At 47.3% G+C, this 17,504-nt stretch overlaps 1 protein-coding gene across 1 annotated transcript; it reads right to left on the bottom strand.

Moving 5' to 3' along the window:
- Positions 1-5,041: 5,041 nt before the first annotated feature.
- Positions 5,042-17,441, bottom strand: fbxo28 (F-box protein 28). The gene is made up of 5 exons (XM_080481781.1): positions 17,250-17,441; positions 11,529-11,638; positions 9,578-9,716; positions 7,138-7,333; positions 5,042-6,772 (listed from the first exon to the last, which is right to left on the bottom strand). Exons 1-5 carry the CDS (start codon positions 17,436-17,438, stop codon positions 6,291-6,293), a joined length of 1,116 nt encoding a protein of 371 aa, XP_080337907.1. The 5' UTR covers positions 17,439-17,441; the 3' UTR covers positions 5,042-6,290.
- Between the last annotated feature and the right edge of the window lie 63 nt (positions 17,442-17,504).

Here is a 17,504-nt window from a genome sequence, read left to right as displayed (position 1 = left end):
ACAGCTGGACTGCACTACTTCCATTCAAGTCACCTAGGCCACGTCTCCCCAACAACCGTGCTGAGGCCCTCTCCAGACGACACTCCCTGCAACGCACGCTGAGGGAAAACCCTGAAATGAAAGAGCCGTTTGTTGCCTTAATGGAGAAGCTCTTTGAAAATGGACATGCAGAGGAAGCAGCTCCACTTCACAAAGATGCAGAGTGTTGGTGCCTGCTGATTTCCGGGGTGTACCACCTCCGGAAGCCTGGCCAAATCAGAGTAGTGTTTGACTCGAGTGCAGAAGAGTGTGGCGTCTCCCTAAACAGCGTGCTGCTCTCAGGCCCCGACTTATACAACTCTCTCCTGGGAGTGCTGCTTAGGTTCAGAAAGGAACCCATCGCACTGACAGCAGACATCCAGCAAATGTTCTACGGATTTTTGATGAGCCGAGACCACAGAGACTATCTACGTTTCCTGTGGCACAAAGAAAATGACTTGACAAAGAAGGTAGCTGAATTCCGAATACGAGTGCACGTTTTCGGAAATAGCCCTTCGCCGGCAGTGGCTATATACGGTCCCCGGAAAGCTGCACAATAAGGTGAACAGAAATACTCCTCAGACTCACGCCACTTTGTTGAGAGACACTTTAATGTAGACGACAGGCTTGTTTCCCTCCCAAGCAAAGCCAAAGATATCGATCTGCTCAAGCGCACGCAAGCAATCCCTTGCAAAATCAAATGTTAAGCTGCACATAATCGCCTCAAACAGCGTCATGTCATGCAGTGTCATGCAACCGTTCTCACCTGGTGACCAGGCTGCTGGCATGAAAGATTGAAAGCCTTGACGACGAAGCTCTTCCTGTCCAAGGGAGCCTTGGTTTGTGCTGGGACATAGACTGTGACGTGTTCACATTCAGAGTACGAGCAAACCAAAAGCCATTTACCCGCCGGGGAGTGCTATCCACAGTGAACAGTCTCTGAACCACTAGGTTTTGTGGCACCAGTAACCGTTCAGGGACGAGCATTACTGAGAGAACTTTCTGCTGATGTGAAAGACTGGGACTGAGCTTTCTGCAGACCACCTTAACAAGTGGGAAACTTGAGTAGCCTTCAACTTCCCGGCTCGTACATACAACCAGTGCTGCATACACTGAACTGTGCCTCTTCTCAGATGCTTCCTGCTGGGCCATAGGAGCAGTGGCTTACATAAGAGCCATCGTGACAGACGGACAGTGCAGAGTTGGATTTGTGCTCGGGTAGGCAGCGTAAGCTCCTCCACCAGAGCCCACCATCCCTCGCCTTGCATTGTGTGGAGCTGGACTCGCTGTCAAAATGGCTGAACTGATTCTCAGCGAGCTTGACCACAAGCTGGATGCTGTCAAGTTTTACTGTGACAGCAAAGTCGTCCTAGGATATATACACAATGACTCCAAGCGGTTCTTTGTGAATGTGAATAATGGCGTTCATCGCATACGCCTGACGACTTCCCCCCAACAGTGGCATTATGTGCATACAGATCAAAACCCAGCAGATCTGTCCACCAGGTCTGTACCCGTATCACAGCTTACCAACACAATGTGGTTCACAGGACCAGAGTGCCTACACAAGCCGTTTCAGTCTGAGACGCAGGAGTCTTTTACTCTTGTGGATCCAGAAAACAATATGGACGTAAGATTCCAGCTGACCACCTTGGCTACCCATACATTTGAAGACAAACTCAACTCAGAGCGGTTTCAGCGCTTTTCCACATGGCAGTCTTTGCTGAGAGCTGTGTCTTCCTTGGTCCATGAAGCCAATTCTTTCAAGTCAGACAACGCAGAGTGCAAAGGGTAGCATAAGTGCAACAAACCTCGTACTCCAGAAGAGCTGGTCACAGCTAAGTCAGTCGTACTTCGATGTGTGCAAAAAGATGAATATCCAGAAGAGTATGCTGCACTTCAAAAGAACAGAGCCATCTCAAAATCAAGTGCAATCCTGAACCTTGACCCTTCCATGTGTGACGGTCTCTTGCAGACTGGAGGACGACTGAAATATGCACCTGTAGAAGCTGAGGTGAGAAACCCAGTCATTCTTTCAAAACATGGCCACATCACAAAACTGTTTGTGAGACATTATCCCGCCAAGGTAGAACACCACAGGTGACTGTTAACAAAGGGAGCAGTGAGGGCAGCTGGCCTATGGATTGTTGCTGGGAAAAGAATGATAGGCGCAGTACTCCATCACTGCGTTACCTGCCGTAAGCTCAGAGGGAAGCTTGAGATCCAAAAAATGGCCGACCTCCCTCCAGAACGCCTCAGCTTGGCCCCACCATTCACTTATGTGGGTTTAGATGTTTTTAGCCCGTGGACCGTGGTCACCAGATGCACCAGAGGTGGCGTAGCAGAGAATAAGAGGTGGGCTATACTTTTTACGAGTGCCAGGGCGGTGCATGTGGAAGTCATTGAGTCTATGGACACAGACAGCTGCATCAATGCCCTCAGAAGGTTTTTTTGCTGTGAGGGGGCCAGCAAAACAGCTTAGGTCTGATCGAGGTACAAACTTTGTTGGAGCCAGTGTAGAGCTGGACATGAGGAAGGAGGATCCAAATCAACAAACAATCCAACGGTACCTAAATGCACATGGCTGTACATGGGAGTTCAATCCCCCACACGCATCCCCCATGGGGGGCCTATGGGAACGCATGATTGGCGTAACCCGCAGGATACTGGATCACAAACATACTTAGCTGACTCATGAGGTCCGTTGTAGCTTGCTGGCAGAGGTGTCTGCTATCATCAATGCGAGACCATTAGTTCCTGTTTCCTCTGATCCCACTTGTCCGATGCTGCTGACTCCGGCTATGCTCCTCACTCCAAAACCAAGTTCTGTTCAAGTGTCAGTGGAGACAAGTTCAAGCGTTGGCAAATGAGTTTTGGAAACGATGTGAATACCTCCACACTCTTCAGCCATGTCTAAAGTGGCTCACCGAATGCCGAAACCTTCAAACCGGGGACATTGTGCTCCTCAAAGTGACTCTCTCATCTCGCAATGAGTGGCCAATGGGCGTGGTCATTTCTACATTCCCAAGCAATGATGGAAAGGTCCGAAAAATAGAAGTCGGGACAACATCACAAGAAAAAGATAAGACGTCTCTGACGTAGGTTTGCTTGTGCCAAAGGAAGGTTAAAGGACAATATGGACCGTTGTTAAGTGGCATCCGTCAATGCCAGACAGAGGCTGTTCTGCCTTCAATAATAAATGTTCAATAACTAGATTGTAAATTGCTAGGTTCAGACTTCCTGTTCATCAGAATGTATTTTATCTTATTTGTTGTTCATCTTTTCCATAGCACCTTTATTTTGACACAGGAAGTGATTCACCTGAAGGAACAACTAAAGTTCAGTGACAGCTGTATGATTCCTTCCCGCATCCTCTTTCTTCAGTTTTTATGTGTCCAATCCATCAGGAGGCAATAACTGTAAGTTGTGTGTTGGACTAGTATGACAATGACTTAAGAGAGAATTTGTTAGCATAAGCGCTAATTAGCATTCACACTAATTAGCATTTGCGCTAATTAGCACTGAAGCCGCTAAGCTTTTAATCTGGCTCCCAGGGTGGAAGGATTCTTTCACGGCTGCTAATCCCTCCTGCAGAGACTGATGGAGGCTACAGAGCCTGTTACTGCACATGCGCATCTCTCCCCCTCCCTCCTGCTGATCCAGTTGTAAACAAACATGGCCGACCCCTAGTGGTTTGACTGGTGGTCGTATTCTAGATTTATGGTCCAGATCAGTAGTTTAATAGTTGAGACTCTCCCCTGATAGCATCCGATGCGTCATCAGTCCATGCGGATGTCAAGTGCTCTCCATTTTCTTCATGTTTATAGTGTTTTGTTCTCTGCACACATCTGTGTAGTTTCCATTACAAAATCAAGCAACAGCGCCCTCCAGTGGCCCGGCATACTAACTACATCGTTGTCTCTGTGTCTGCTGCTGCAGTGGAAACACGCTCATTTTTTTTAACGGATTAGGTGTCACGTGAAACGTTGTGGTGGAAACGGGGCCTCAGTCTGTTTGATTGTCAGTGACTTACCAGGAAGGAGTCATTAGAGGAGCAAGGCTGCTCTCTCCCCTGCCTCTCAGAAGAGTTTGGCTGCTCTTTCATCTGTGTCAACACTGCAGCAATAGAACACAGGGAGAACAGTGCAATTATCATGAAGCGTGTTCTCATCATGTGATGAAGAATCATGAAGCATGTTCTTTTCATATGATGAGGAATATCATGAGGCATGTTCTCATCATGTGACAGATTATCATGATGTGTGTTCTCATCATGTGACTGAGGAATATCATGAGGCATGTTCTCATCATGTGATGGAAGAATATCATGAGGCGTGTTCTCATCATGTGACAGATTGTCATGAGGTGTGTCCTCATCATGTGAAGGAGGAATATCATGAAGCGTGTTCTCATCATGGGACAGAGGAGGAATATAATGAGGCGTGTTGTCATGTGATGAATATAATGAAGCATGTTCTCATCATGTGATGGAGGAATATTATGAGGCATGCTCTCATGTGACGAGGAATACAATGAAGCGTGTTATAATGTGACAGAGGCATATCATGAGGCGTGTTCTCATCGTGTGACGGGGGAATATCATGAGTTCTCATCATGTGACAGGAGGAATATCATGAGGTGTTCTCATCATGTGACAGAGAAGGAATATCATGAAGCATGTTCTCATCATGTGACAGGACTATCATGAGGCATGTTCTCATCATATGACTGAGGAATATCATGAGGCATGTTCTCATGTGATGGAGGAATATCATGAAGCGTGTTCTCATCATGTGACAAAGGAATGTCATGAGGCGTGTTCTCATCATGGGACAGAGGAGGAATATAATCAGGTGTGTTTTCATGTGATGGAGGAATATAATGAAGCAGGATCTCATCATGTGACGGATGAATATCATGAGGCATGCACTCATTTGACGAGGAATATCATGAAGCGTGTTCTCATCATGTGACAAGAGGAATATCATAAGGTGTGTTCTCATCATGTGACGTCAGTGAAGGAAACTGTTCAGTCATTTTATTGGAACCTTCAGAACAAACAAGTTGTCTTAACGGAGCGCCGAGGCAGAAGGAACAAACAAAGACCGACTGCAGCAACATGAAAACCGACGTCAACGTGATCCGGGGAGTTTTGCAATTGTAGAAATCGGTAACGCCTCATGATTTTGTTGAGGCGACACGCTAAGTCAGCAGCTATTCAGATCACTGCTAATGCTAACAGCTAATCAGGCTGTGGCGGTTCACTAATTAATCCACTGCAGTGTCACATGATTCGGATCAACATCTCAACATGTAAAAGGCATGTAGCTTCACACGGACTTGACACTTCAACCGGCTGCTACGTCTGTTTGCTCGTTCCGCCGTCTCCACACAGAAGAAGTCGTCACGACAAACCTCTGCTACCTGGCTGCCACGCCTCCTCCATTCAAGTGTTCTGCTGCACCCGGGAGGAGAGCTGCAGGGAACCACGGAGAACTTGCACAGTTGTTCCCTGAACATTCAGTGAACAAAGACAAACAGTCAGGGAACCACGGAGAAGGTTCAGGGAACTCAAATAATGTTCAGGGAACCACGGAGAAGGTTCAGGGAACTAGAGAGAATGTTCAGGGAACCACGGAGAACGTTCAGAGGACCACTGCTTGAAACCAAACTTAAATATCAACGAGTGTTGTGACTTCAGTAGTAACGTCTGTCTGCGAGGAACCGACAGTCAACAACAACGATCACATGTGACCCTGTCAGTGGTGCCAAGTCCTGGTTTACTGTCCAACACTCTGATCCAGTCCCGGGGGGGGGGGGGGGGGGGGGGGGGGGGGGGCGCGTACACACACAATCCCCACATAGTTTTGATGGGGAGGCTTTTTACCCAGCTCACAGACAGTACTGCTTCCAGTTGGTTGAGAGAGGTCGAAGGTCGGGGGAGGTCGGAGATGGGGGTAGGTTGGAGGAGATTGGGAGAGGTCGGAGGAGGTTGGGAGAGGTTGGAGTAGGTTGGGAGAGGTCGGAGGAGGATGGGAGAGGTCGGAGGAGGTCGGAGGAGGATGGGAGAAGTTGGAGTAGGTTGGGAGAGGTCGGAGGAGGATGGGAGAGGTCGGAGGAGGTCGGAGGAGGATGGGAGAGGTCGGAGGAGGATGGGAGAGGTCGGAGGAGGTCGGAGGAGGATGGGAGAGGTCGGAGGAGGATGGGAGAGGTCGGAGGACGTTGGTGAACGTTGGAAACGAAGGAACAAAGTGAAGTGAGGCAACAGGAAGTCACTTCTTGCTGCGCAGCCGTTTGGATTGCCGGGGAACATCGGAGCTCTTTCTGGTGCGTTTGAGTGACAAGGCGTCCTCTGGCTCCGCCTCTGGCTCGCCGGCTGAATCTGCGCCTGTCCCGCCTCCGCCGCCGCGCTGACTGGCAGCGGCGGCGGGAGACACGACGGGGCCGGCGGATGTGGAGGGCACGGCGGCGGTGCTGCTGTCCATCAGTTCGCGAAGCTTGTGCTCCAGCTCGGCCAGCCGGGCGTTCTGCTCGCCGATCACCTGCGTCTGTTCCAGAAGCTTCTGCTCCTGGTCCTGCAGCTGCTTCTGCTGCTCCAGCTGCTTCACCCGCACCTCCTGCATCTCCCGCCGCACCACCGTCATGGACGCCCCGTTCACCTTCACCTGCTGCTGCACCTTCGTCAGCTCCGAGCGCGACGGCGTGTTCTTGGCCAGCAGGGACATGGTGGTCAAGGAGGTGGAGGGCCCGGCCACTGGGGGGGGAGGGGTCAGAGGTCAGAGGTCATCACACTCAACTCTCTCTGTCCCCAGAGGGCTGCAGGGCAACAGACGGAAACGTCCAGTACAACCAAAAACTAATGACAGACCCGGAAGTAAATAAAATACAAATAAATAAAAAAAACGAACTAAAAATAAAACACAAAGAAATTACAAATAAAACAAACTAGAAATAAAGAAAAATAACTACACATGAAACTAGAAATTAAAATAACTAATTATAAATAAAACACGAGATAAATATACAAGCTCTCAATAAAATAAATATACACAGAAGCAGACTGGCAATGAGTGAGAGTGTGTGTGTGTGTGTGTGTGTGTGTGTGTGTGTGTGTGTCACCTGGAGCGGAGCCAATGAGGCGTCCTGACAGCTCGGCTCCCGGGAGCTTCTTCTTCAGGATGGGGACTATTTTCTCATCGAAGTACTCCATGGCCATGGAGGAGATGTCCCGCAGTTCCTGCAGTACCTCGTGCGCCCTCTGGGGGGCTCGGGTAGAGTTGACGTAGCGCAGCACACGGTAGATTTCATCGATCACCTGATGACAGAACAGCATGAGGTCAGGGTCTTAGGAAACACTGATGCCCCCTTGTGGACCCAGATGGGACTGCAGCTGGGCTCCGACATGGAAATTAAGACTCAACTGGTCTCAGACCGTGCTCCATCCTTTTCCCCTCCCCCTTCCCATGACATCACGGAGAGGGTCGGGGGTTATAGGTCAAGACGTGGGGACATGACATCATCGTTTTCAGCTAATGTGCATCTTGTCCGTCCACACGTGAAAGCCAAGGCGGCGTTTTCTCATTCCTCCAGTCTGGAACTCGTTTTAAAAAAAGTCTCCTAGAACTCCATGTTGACCATTGGACAGAAACCATGGCGACAGGAAACGGCATTGCCGTGGTGACGGGACCTTTACTTATACATCAAATACAACTCAGTCACTGACAAGAACTTTACAGAGAAAAATAACAATTCACCATCAAGTAGATCAAAAAACCACAGAACCAGGCTCAGAACCAGAGGAGGATAAACCTGCAGAACCAGGCCAAGAACCAGAGGAGGAGAAACCTGCAGAACCAGACCCAGAACCAGACACAGAGAAGGAGAAACCTACAGAACCAGGCTCAGAGCCAGACCCAGAGGAGAAAGCTGCAGAACCATGCCCAGAACCAGATTCAAAGGAGGAGAAACCTGCAGAACCAGGCTCAGAACCAGACTCAGAGGAGGAGAAACCTGCAGAACCAGACCCAGAACGAGAAACCTGCAGAACCAGGCCAAGAACCAGACCCAGGGGAGGGGAAACCTTCAGAACCAGACTCAGAGAAAAAGAAACCTGCAGAACCACACCCAGAGGAGGAGAAACATGCAGAATCAGACCCAGAACCAGAGGCGGAGAAACCTGTAGAACCAGAGGAGAAACCGGCAGAACCAGACTCAGAAGAAGAGAAACCTGCAGAACCAGACCCAGATCCAGATCCAGAGGAGGAGAAACCTGCAGAACCAGACTCAGAGGAGGAGAAACCTGCAGAACCAGACCCAGAGGAGAAACTTGCAGAACCGGACTAAGACTGTTAGCAGTACATGACGTCGCTGTTTTCAAGACAGATATCTGTGGTTTAGCTTAGTACTTGCAAGCAGGCCAGCTGACAGTTGCTCGTACTAAGGTAAACATTGTTAGTCGCAGCAAAGGTAGTTTAGTTTAGTAGTCTCAAAAGGAGTGGTTCCACCGCACTTTCTGTTGCGGAGCGGGTTTTCGCGCGGTCCGACTGAAAAGTTGTGGATGGTATGGAAAGAACCCGAGACCGCTGGCTACCATCTTTTAATAAGATACAGACGTTCCTCTCAGGAACAGGAGGAGATTCAACAGGAGCTGGACGCTGCAATGAGAAAGTTTAACCTAAGTCACAGAGAACAACTTCGCCGGCCGCTTCCATGTTCTTCACTGGACCAAGTCGTTCACAACCCCGCCTATATTTTTACCGTACTTTCCGTGGAGGGACCTGGGTGCGCTTTGCCGTACTGTAACCTCCCGCTCCACCCCGCTCCGGCACGTACTTCGGAGGAACAGCGGCTAAAGTACCTTAGTACTTAGTATAAGAGCATGAATTCCTGCCCTCTGCCTCTGAATTCTGTTGCTCATGCCTGAAGTTTTCTCTCTGTGTCGTCACTTTATTTGGCCAAACTGCAGGATCACTCCATGCAGTACTGCAGTTTTACTTCCCACTGAAATGTACCTGCTGCTACCTCAACTGGTTTCAGCAGCCAAAATACTTCCTGGGTTCAGGCTCTTCTCCTGAGCACCAGGAACTAATGCCCCCCCAATACAGCACCAGGAACTGCAGCCTCTGGTGCCAGCTGGAGGAACTGCTGCCTGTACCTGGAGCCACTTGTAAACGAGGTTTATCCTCCACTCTCATTTATCCTCCACCCTCCGATGATCCCTCATTGACAGCTGGTAAGATCCTCTCTTCCTCCATCCTCATATTTATCCTCCACCTTCCGATGATCCCTCATTGACAGCTGGTAAGATCCTCTCTTCCTCCACCCTACTCTAACACACACACACACCTCCACCCAGTTCACTCTCACACACACCTCCACCTTGCTCACTGGCTCTTCAGTCAGTGAAGTGAACGGCTCACAACAAACAGGATGAGTCTCCACCTGACCTCCACCCTCTGGACAGACGATCCTAATGACGTGGTTGGTGTGTGTGAGTTCTGAAAAGGCCTGGACATTAGTGCGGAGCGGCGGCGCAGCGACCATGAAGGGGGGAGCTCACCTTTCCTGGGATGAAGCAGCACAGGTTGGAGTCCACGTACTTCATGAAGGTCATGTTGAGCAGCGACAGGCGAGTTTCCACCGCCGCCAGGATGTCAGCGTGACGGGCCAGCGAGTGATTCCTCCGCTCAGACTCCCGCCTACACACACACACACACACACACACACACACACACACACACACACACACACACACACACACACACACACACACACACACACACACACACACACACACACACACACACACACACACACACACACACACACACACACACACACACACACACACACACACACACACACACACACACACACACACACACACACACACACACTACAGTTGACAGGCTGGTTGTACTGCAGTAGCAGGAAGCTGTAGTACTGTAGTACCAGGAAGCTGTAGTACTGAGGTATCAGGAAGCTGTAGTACTGCAGTACTGCGTCTACCACTCTCGTCTGGCTCTTTAAAAACAAAGTCCCAGAGTTACCAGAGCACGGGTGTCCAACCTCGGTCCTCGAGGGATCCTGTCCTGCACGTTTTAGTTCCTCCCTGCTTCAGCATACCTGATTCTAATGATGATGTCATCACCAAGCTTGGGAAAAAGCCCAAAAACGAGCCCCTCATTGCAATCAGGTATGCTGCAACTGGGAGAAGCTAAACCTGCAGGACAGGGACCCTCGAGGACCGAGGTTGGGCACGCCTGTATTCGAGGATCCGGCCGGCTGGACGTTGGCTGTTCTGCTCAAGTTGGTTTCTCTCAGAAAGGATCAAACGAGATTTTCACAACTTTTCACGACCAAGGGTACTTGCTCCGTTACAGTAAGTTTTTAAGTTAAACTTTGTGTTATTCCTGCTTTCTTTAGGATTTCAAGTTGTTTAGAATTGTGCTGTGGTCACTTTAAGAATTGTTAGTCAGTGACTTAGGTCATGTGACCAGAATCTGGCAGTGAAGAAGGTTACGGTTCTATCTGCATACGTCTTTTGTCTAATGTACCATTGTAGGTATTTTTAATGTTTAACTACTCTTGCTACTCATTATTTTTGGAAAGAATGGTCAATTTTGAAGTATATTTTGAGTTACTGAAGAAAGTGATTCTGGTGCTTGTCAGTTCATTGAAGTTTGTCAAACACCCTCTTGAGTTAAAAACCCGATGATACTACGGATTACATTTAAAAACTGATGTCATTTATTATGATGCATAAAAACCTGTAACAGTAAAATAACATGAGTTATTCATATTCCTAAAGACTTTACATTGTGAATGTTTGGACATTTTAATATTAAGCAGAGTTAATTTAGTTTTCTGTATGTTTTAGTTTAACCTTTCCCTGAATCGACAATAAACCTGTGGACAAGAATACGACTCTTCGGTCTTGATGTAGGGAAAGTGTTTACCTGACTGTCCAGTCATATACTCCACATGTAACGAGGACAGCACAGCACCAGACTCAGAGGAGCACTTTGTTTAACCTCCAAAACAAATCTCAGCAAGAAATCGAAAGTGTGTATCAAGACCTGCAGTAAGCCTTAGTTTGAAGTTTCTACTCAGGTGTAACGGGTTGATCAGTGAGTGAGATATATGGTGTCATGTTAACTGATGACCAGGTGTAACGGGTTGATCAGTGAGTGAGATATATGGTGTCATGTTAACTGATGACCAGGTGTAACGGGTTGATCAGTGAGCGAGATATATGGTGTCATGGTAACTGATTACCGGTGTAACGGGTTGATCAGTGAGAGAGATATATGGTGTCATGTTAACTGATGACCAGCTGTAACGGGTTGATCAGTGAGCGAGATATATGGTGTCATGTTAACTGACCACCACAGACCGGGTGTAACGGTGTGATTTGAGTGAAAGGGTTGAGTGATGTGTATGAATGAATGACTGACTGGGTGAATGAGTGAATGGTCCCTGGGGAGGACAGGTCTCTGTGTCACACTGACCGGGGCAGCTGGGCCTTCACCTGCCGCTGACACAGGCTGTGGTAGCGCTCCACTTTGAGGAAGCCCTGGTTCAGCACCCGCTGGCAGATCATGTCCATGCGCTTGCACACCTGAAGAGAAGAAGGTGCTGTGGTCAGTGAACTCCTGAAACATGACAGGGTGAATGTCCGTGGCGGAGCGGAGTCTTGTTCTGGAGTATTTGAGCGTGAGACGCGACGTAGGCCTTCATTTATCCAGAGAAACTGCTGACACCAGAAGGGATTTCCTGGAAGAATCCTGCGATCAGATCGCCATTAATCAACAATGTGCTTCACCTGCGCTGTCAAATATGAATTTTTATTCTACATTTATGGAGTTTCCTTTTGAATGAGGAACAGTCTGAAGATAAAAAGACGGGAATATATTTGCACTTAACGTGTTTATTAAATAGGGAAGCCTCTTGAATTCACTTGAAATAATTAAAATCTACCTTTTCCCTCCAAATGATCAAGATAATAGTTTTGTGAAAAATCTAAACTCAGCTCCGTTTTTCTGAAGCAACAAGAGAATTCATGGTTTTCTGCATTAATGGGCCAGTGGCTCCATGAGACGGTGGGAGGAGCCTCAGATTTGATCAGGTTAGTTTGTTGGGCTCCGACACTTTGGGAGACGCTACAGGCGTACTGTACTGCTATTCGACTTTCGAGGAATTCAGGAATGGCGGCGGGCCGCCATTCCTGAATCCTCGCCACCGCTCCTTCAAATTGTCTCAAACACCACCACCTCAAGCTCCACCTTCACAACAGTGTCTTGCACTGGGTCGGGTACTCAAGCACTACGATAAACTACAGATAACTCCCAGAAAGAGCAGACACCAGTGCTCGTATTCACGAAGCGTCTCAGAGTCTCTCAGAGCTCCTAACTTAGCCTAACATTTCCTCGCCAGCAATCTCAGCTGCAAAGTGACGGAGGAAGTTTCGAAGAGCAACTCTGATCAAGGAGTTGGCAGCAACTTTGATCTTAGTGAGGAGGTGTGGTCGACCCCGTTGCTATGTATGATGCAGTCTGCTGAAAGCTGATTGGTCGTTAGAGAAAGGAAGAAAGACAAAAGCCTCTGTGCTCCTCATGGACAGTAAAATTAACCCTTCAAATATTAAAAATGCGGAACCGTGAAAATTATTTTATGTCTAATTTATGAATTTCAGAATTTTTAAAAATTTGTTCACAGCTTAAAAATGATTGAACTTACCTCGTTCACGTGCCGATTATTACATTGATTTGATTATTGTTATCTTTACTGTTCACGCTGGTTATTTTAACTTCTTAATGTATTTGATATTAATGGTGGAGGCGACACCAATTCCTGTGATTTACCAGCAATGTGGGGCTGTGAAAGAACCGTAACGGACAGACTGACACTCTGACGGAGGGTTGGGACAGACCCAGTCATCACTGCTACACTGCTGCAGCTCACCTGTAGACAGGTATTGCAGTGTTGTGCTGCTGCAGCTCACCTGTAGACAGGTATTGCAGTGTTGTGCTGCTGCAGCTCACCTGTAGACAGGTATTGCAGTGTTGTGCTGCTGTAGCTCACCTGTAGACAGGTATTGCAGTGTTGTGCTGCTGCAGCTCACCTGTAGACAGGTATCGCAGTGTTGTGCTGCTGTAGCTCACCTGTAGACAGGTATTGCAGTGTTGTGCTGCTGCAGGTCACCTGTAGACAGGTATTGCAGTGTTGTGCTGCTGCAGCTCACCTGTAGACAGGTATCACAGTGTTGCAATCACCTTCATCTCGGTGTTATTGCGTTGCTTCGCTGTGGGAGAAATAAGATCCTCCCTGATGAGGTCGACCACAAACATTATTCCTGCATGATCGAGCCGGTAGCGTGTCATTAAATCATTGTTGTTAAACAAATGGAGAACATCTTTTCTTTCTCTTTCCACCATCTTGTCTGTTTAAGAAACTATTAAGGCGCCTTCATGCTACCAATGTCCGCGAGTGTCGCGAGTGTCGGCAGGGCGCACACGACTGTGGCCATACTACCCTCTGGGCTCACTTGCATGCGCGTTCAATAACGTAGTGTAATGATGCCAAGACTATCTCTGCTTCTGCTGCCCGGCGTTCTCCACCTTTCCTAAAGTAGTTTATGTTTCACTTCAGGAGTTCTGAGCCTCTGGCTCTTCATTTGCTTTTAAATTGTGATTGTTCAGACGGGGAGACGGAGGATCTCTTACACAAGTGACTGGTCGCTCTGGCGTATTCGCAGTTGGCGCATACAGTCGTGCACAGGTCGCACGATCCCAAACTTTGGGCTGCGCGCGGTCTACCGCCGCGGGTTCGGAGCAAACACTCATGCACGGGGGCGACTTTGATGTCACGAGTACCGCGCGTAACGCTAACATTACTGTAGCGTCACCAACACTAACATCACTGCAGTGTCACCAACACAAACGTCACTGTTGTGTCACTAACACCAACGTCACTGTTGTGTCACTAACACCAACGTCACTGTTGTGTCACTAACACCAACGTCACTGTTGTGTCACTAACAAAACTGTATTGTGACTAACATTATCATCACTGTAGTGTCACTAACTTCACTTTAGTGTCACTAAGGCTAACATTACTGTAGTCTCACCAACACAAACATTACTGTAGTGTCACCAACACTAACATCACGGTAGTGTCACCAACACTAATATCACTGTAGTTTCACTAACATCACTTTAGTGTCACTAATGCAAACATCACTGTAGTGTCACCAACACTAACATCACTGTAGTGTCACCAACACTAACATCACTGTAGTGTCACCAACATCACTGTAGTGTCACCAACACTAACATCACTGTAGTGTCACCAACATCACTGTAGTGTCACCAACATCACTTTAGTGTCACCAACATCACTTTAGTGTCACTAACATCACTTTAGTGTCCCGAACACTAACATCACTGTTGTGTCACTAACACTATCATCACTGTTGTTTCACTAACACCACTGTTGTGCCACTGACACTAACATCACTGTTGTGCCACTGACACTATCATCACTGTAGTGCCACTGACACTATCATCACTGTAGTGTCACTAACACCAACATCACTGTAGTGTCACTAACACTACCATCACTGTAGTGTCACCAACACCAACATCACTGTAGTGTCACTAACACTACCATCACTGTAGTGTCACCAACATCACTGTAGTGTCACTAACACCAACATCACTGTAGTGTCACTAACACTACCATCACTGTAGTGTCACCAACACCAACATCACTGTAGTGTCACTAACACTACCATCACTGTAGTGTCACCAACATCACTGTAGTGTCACTAACATCACTGTGGTGTCACCAACACTACCATCACTGTAGTGTCACCAACATCACTGTAGTGTCACTAACACTACCATCACTGTAGTGTCACCAACATCACTGTAGTGTCACTAACATCACTGTTAGGGATGTCCCGATCAGATCGGTAGATATCGGATCGGGGCCGATATTGGTGATTTGTGAGTGATCGGGAATTGGCAAATCGAGCCGATCACCCCACCGATCTAAAAAAAACAACAAAGCGAGCCCCGTTTGCGACCTGCCGTAAACTGACGTCAGCAGCATAAAGCCATTGAGAGGATAAAATGTCAGCAGTCTGGAGGTATTTTAAGGTTGACAACGAAACCAGTCCAGCAGCCAGTTGTACTATTTGCTTCGCCACAGTCCCGAGAGGTGGAGCACCAGAGCTACGTTTAACACAACTAATTTGATAAGACATCTCAAAAGTAAACATGCGGCGGAGTACGCTCAGGGGCTGTCCACACCAGGAAACCGGTTAACCTGAACGAGCTGGTCCTAGAGTGGGTAAATTCTCAAACCCCTGCAAAGACGATCATCCGTGGAAAAAAGATGACATAAGCGCCCCCCTCCTCCCCCCACCGCGGTCAGCAACGTCACCTAATAACCACAACAATCAGGGACTACAAGCTCCGGTCGAGCTGCAGAAGCTAGAAGCAGGCGGAGCGGGGCCATAGACCTATAAAACTAGAGTTATAAATAGTGGTTTATGTGTTTCTGATCAGAAGTCTACATCTACATTTCTATATGGTTTGTCTTCTTCTGCATTTTTGTTGTGTTTGGTGAGTCACAGCGCCCCTAAAGGCCTGGCATGTGTACTACATGCCCTGAAGCCTCGTGTTGACCCGTGTTCATAGTGAGGTGTGGACGAAAGTTTTTTGGGAGAAGGCCAGGGAGAAACAAAGATCGTATTCTGAATAAGTTTTTGAGAGAACTATGTTCAGACTACTTTTGTCAAACAGGTTTTACCACTTTGAAGTGCAATTAAGTGTTTATAATTCACATTGAAATGTAAATGTTTTGTGACAATTCAGGTCAAACCTCTCATACTGCTTTAAGTGAAACTGAAATTTAATACACAAAGAAGATACATTCCCTAAGAGCATTTATGTTTAAGCTTTATTTATTTTTATTATTGTATTTGCACTTTTTTAGGACTTATTTTCAACCCAACCAGTCAAAGACACTTTGAAGTGGAATTGGGTTCTTCTGACTGGTTTTACTGAATACTGTTTATGTTGTAGTTTTTTATAGGTTATATGTTAGTCAAACTGATTCACTGGGTTTCATTTAAAAAATATATATATTATTTGCCTCCAAATCCAGGTGAAGTTGTTTAAATTAACACAAATAAGAGATACAAGATGGCAGAGTGTAAGTGGGGTTTTTTGTTGTCATGACTGAATAAAGTTTAAATAAGTTCTTAAGTCATTCTGAGAAGAGTTTTGATTCAATAGGTGAGTTTTACAATAATTTCTAGCTAAACAAAGCTTCTGCCAATAGTGCTTTTAGCTTCAGACATCTTAGTTGCTCCAAAAATACATTATTGAGTATCTTTGCAATAGCAATGTAGGTATCAGATCTGGAAAGTATCGGTATCGGCCGATACTCAATTCTGAAAAATCGGCTCGGTATCGGGGGCAAAAAAGTGTGATCGGGACATCCCTAATCACTGCAGTGCCACTAAAATCACTGTAATATCTATCATCACTGTAGTGTTTCTAGCAAAACTGTAGTGTCACTATCACTATCATCACTGTAGTGTCACCAACATCACTGTAGTGTCACTATCATCACTGTAGTGTCACTAACACTATCATCACTGTGGTATTGCTAACATCACTGTAGTGCCACTAAAATCACTGTAATATCTATCATCACTGTAATGTCACTAGCAAAACTGTAGTGTCACTATCATCACTGTAGTGTCACCAACATCACTGTAGTGTCACTAAAATCACTGTAGTGTCACTATCATCACTGTAGTGTCACTATCATCACTGTAGTGTCACTAAAATCACTGTAGTGTCACTAACACTATCATCACTGTCGTGCCACTAAAATCACTGTAATATCTATCATCACTGTAGTGTCACTAGCAAAACTGTAGTGTCACTAACACCAACATCACTGTAGTGTCACTAACACTACCATCACTGTAGTGTCACCAAACACCACTGTAGTGTTACTAACACTAGCATCACTATTGTGTCATTAACATCACTGGTAGTTCACCGACCGGGTGAGATTACTAACTAAACACCGCCCAGGGGTGATTACTAATTAACCGGCGGGTGTGTTTGTTTCCTCTCTATTCAGCTCAGCTCCGGCGCCGTGCCGTTAGCATTAGCATCAGCGTTAGCATTAGCTGCTAGTCTCCTTACCGAGCGCAGCAGGCTGATTTCGTCGTACGACAGGAAGTTGAGGATCGTCTCGATGGCCACGATGGGCAGCCCAAGCAACGGGTTGTTCTGGTGCGGCTGCTCAGGCAGCGGGGTGGCTTGTCGCAGGGACACAGAGTCCGAGTCCAGCGACCCCACTCCTCCGTCAGCCCGCTCCACCACGGCCGCCATGTTGCTTCTGAGGAGGAGGCGGAAGTGACGTAGGAGCTGGACGCACGGGCCATCTTTCCAAGGTGG

The sequence above is a fragment of the Lipophrys pholis genome, assembly GCF_963383615.2.
Source record: "Lipophrys pholis genome assembly, chromosome: 15".
Classification (NCBI taxonomy): Eukaryota; Metazoa; Chordata; class Actinopteri; order Blenniiformes; family Blenniidae; genus Lipophrys; species Lipophrys pholis.
This window is presented reverse-complemented; position numbering and strand designations above follow the sequence as displayed.

Coding starts and splice junctions, on each gene's coding strand:
- fbxo28 (XM_080481781.1), bottom strand. CDS start 17,438: ATGGCGGCCGTGGTGGAGCGGGCTGACGGAGGAGTGGGGTCGCTGGAC. Junction 9,717..11,528: donor GTGAAGGCCCAGCTGCCCCG/GTCAGTGTGACA, acceptor GTGTGTGTGTAG/GCGGGAGTCTGAGCGGAGGA. Junction 6,773..7,137: donor CCTCATTGGCTCCGCTCCAG/GTGACACACACA, acceptor CTCCCCCCCCAG/TGGCCGGGCCCTCCACCTCC.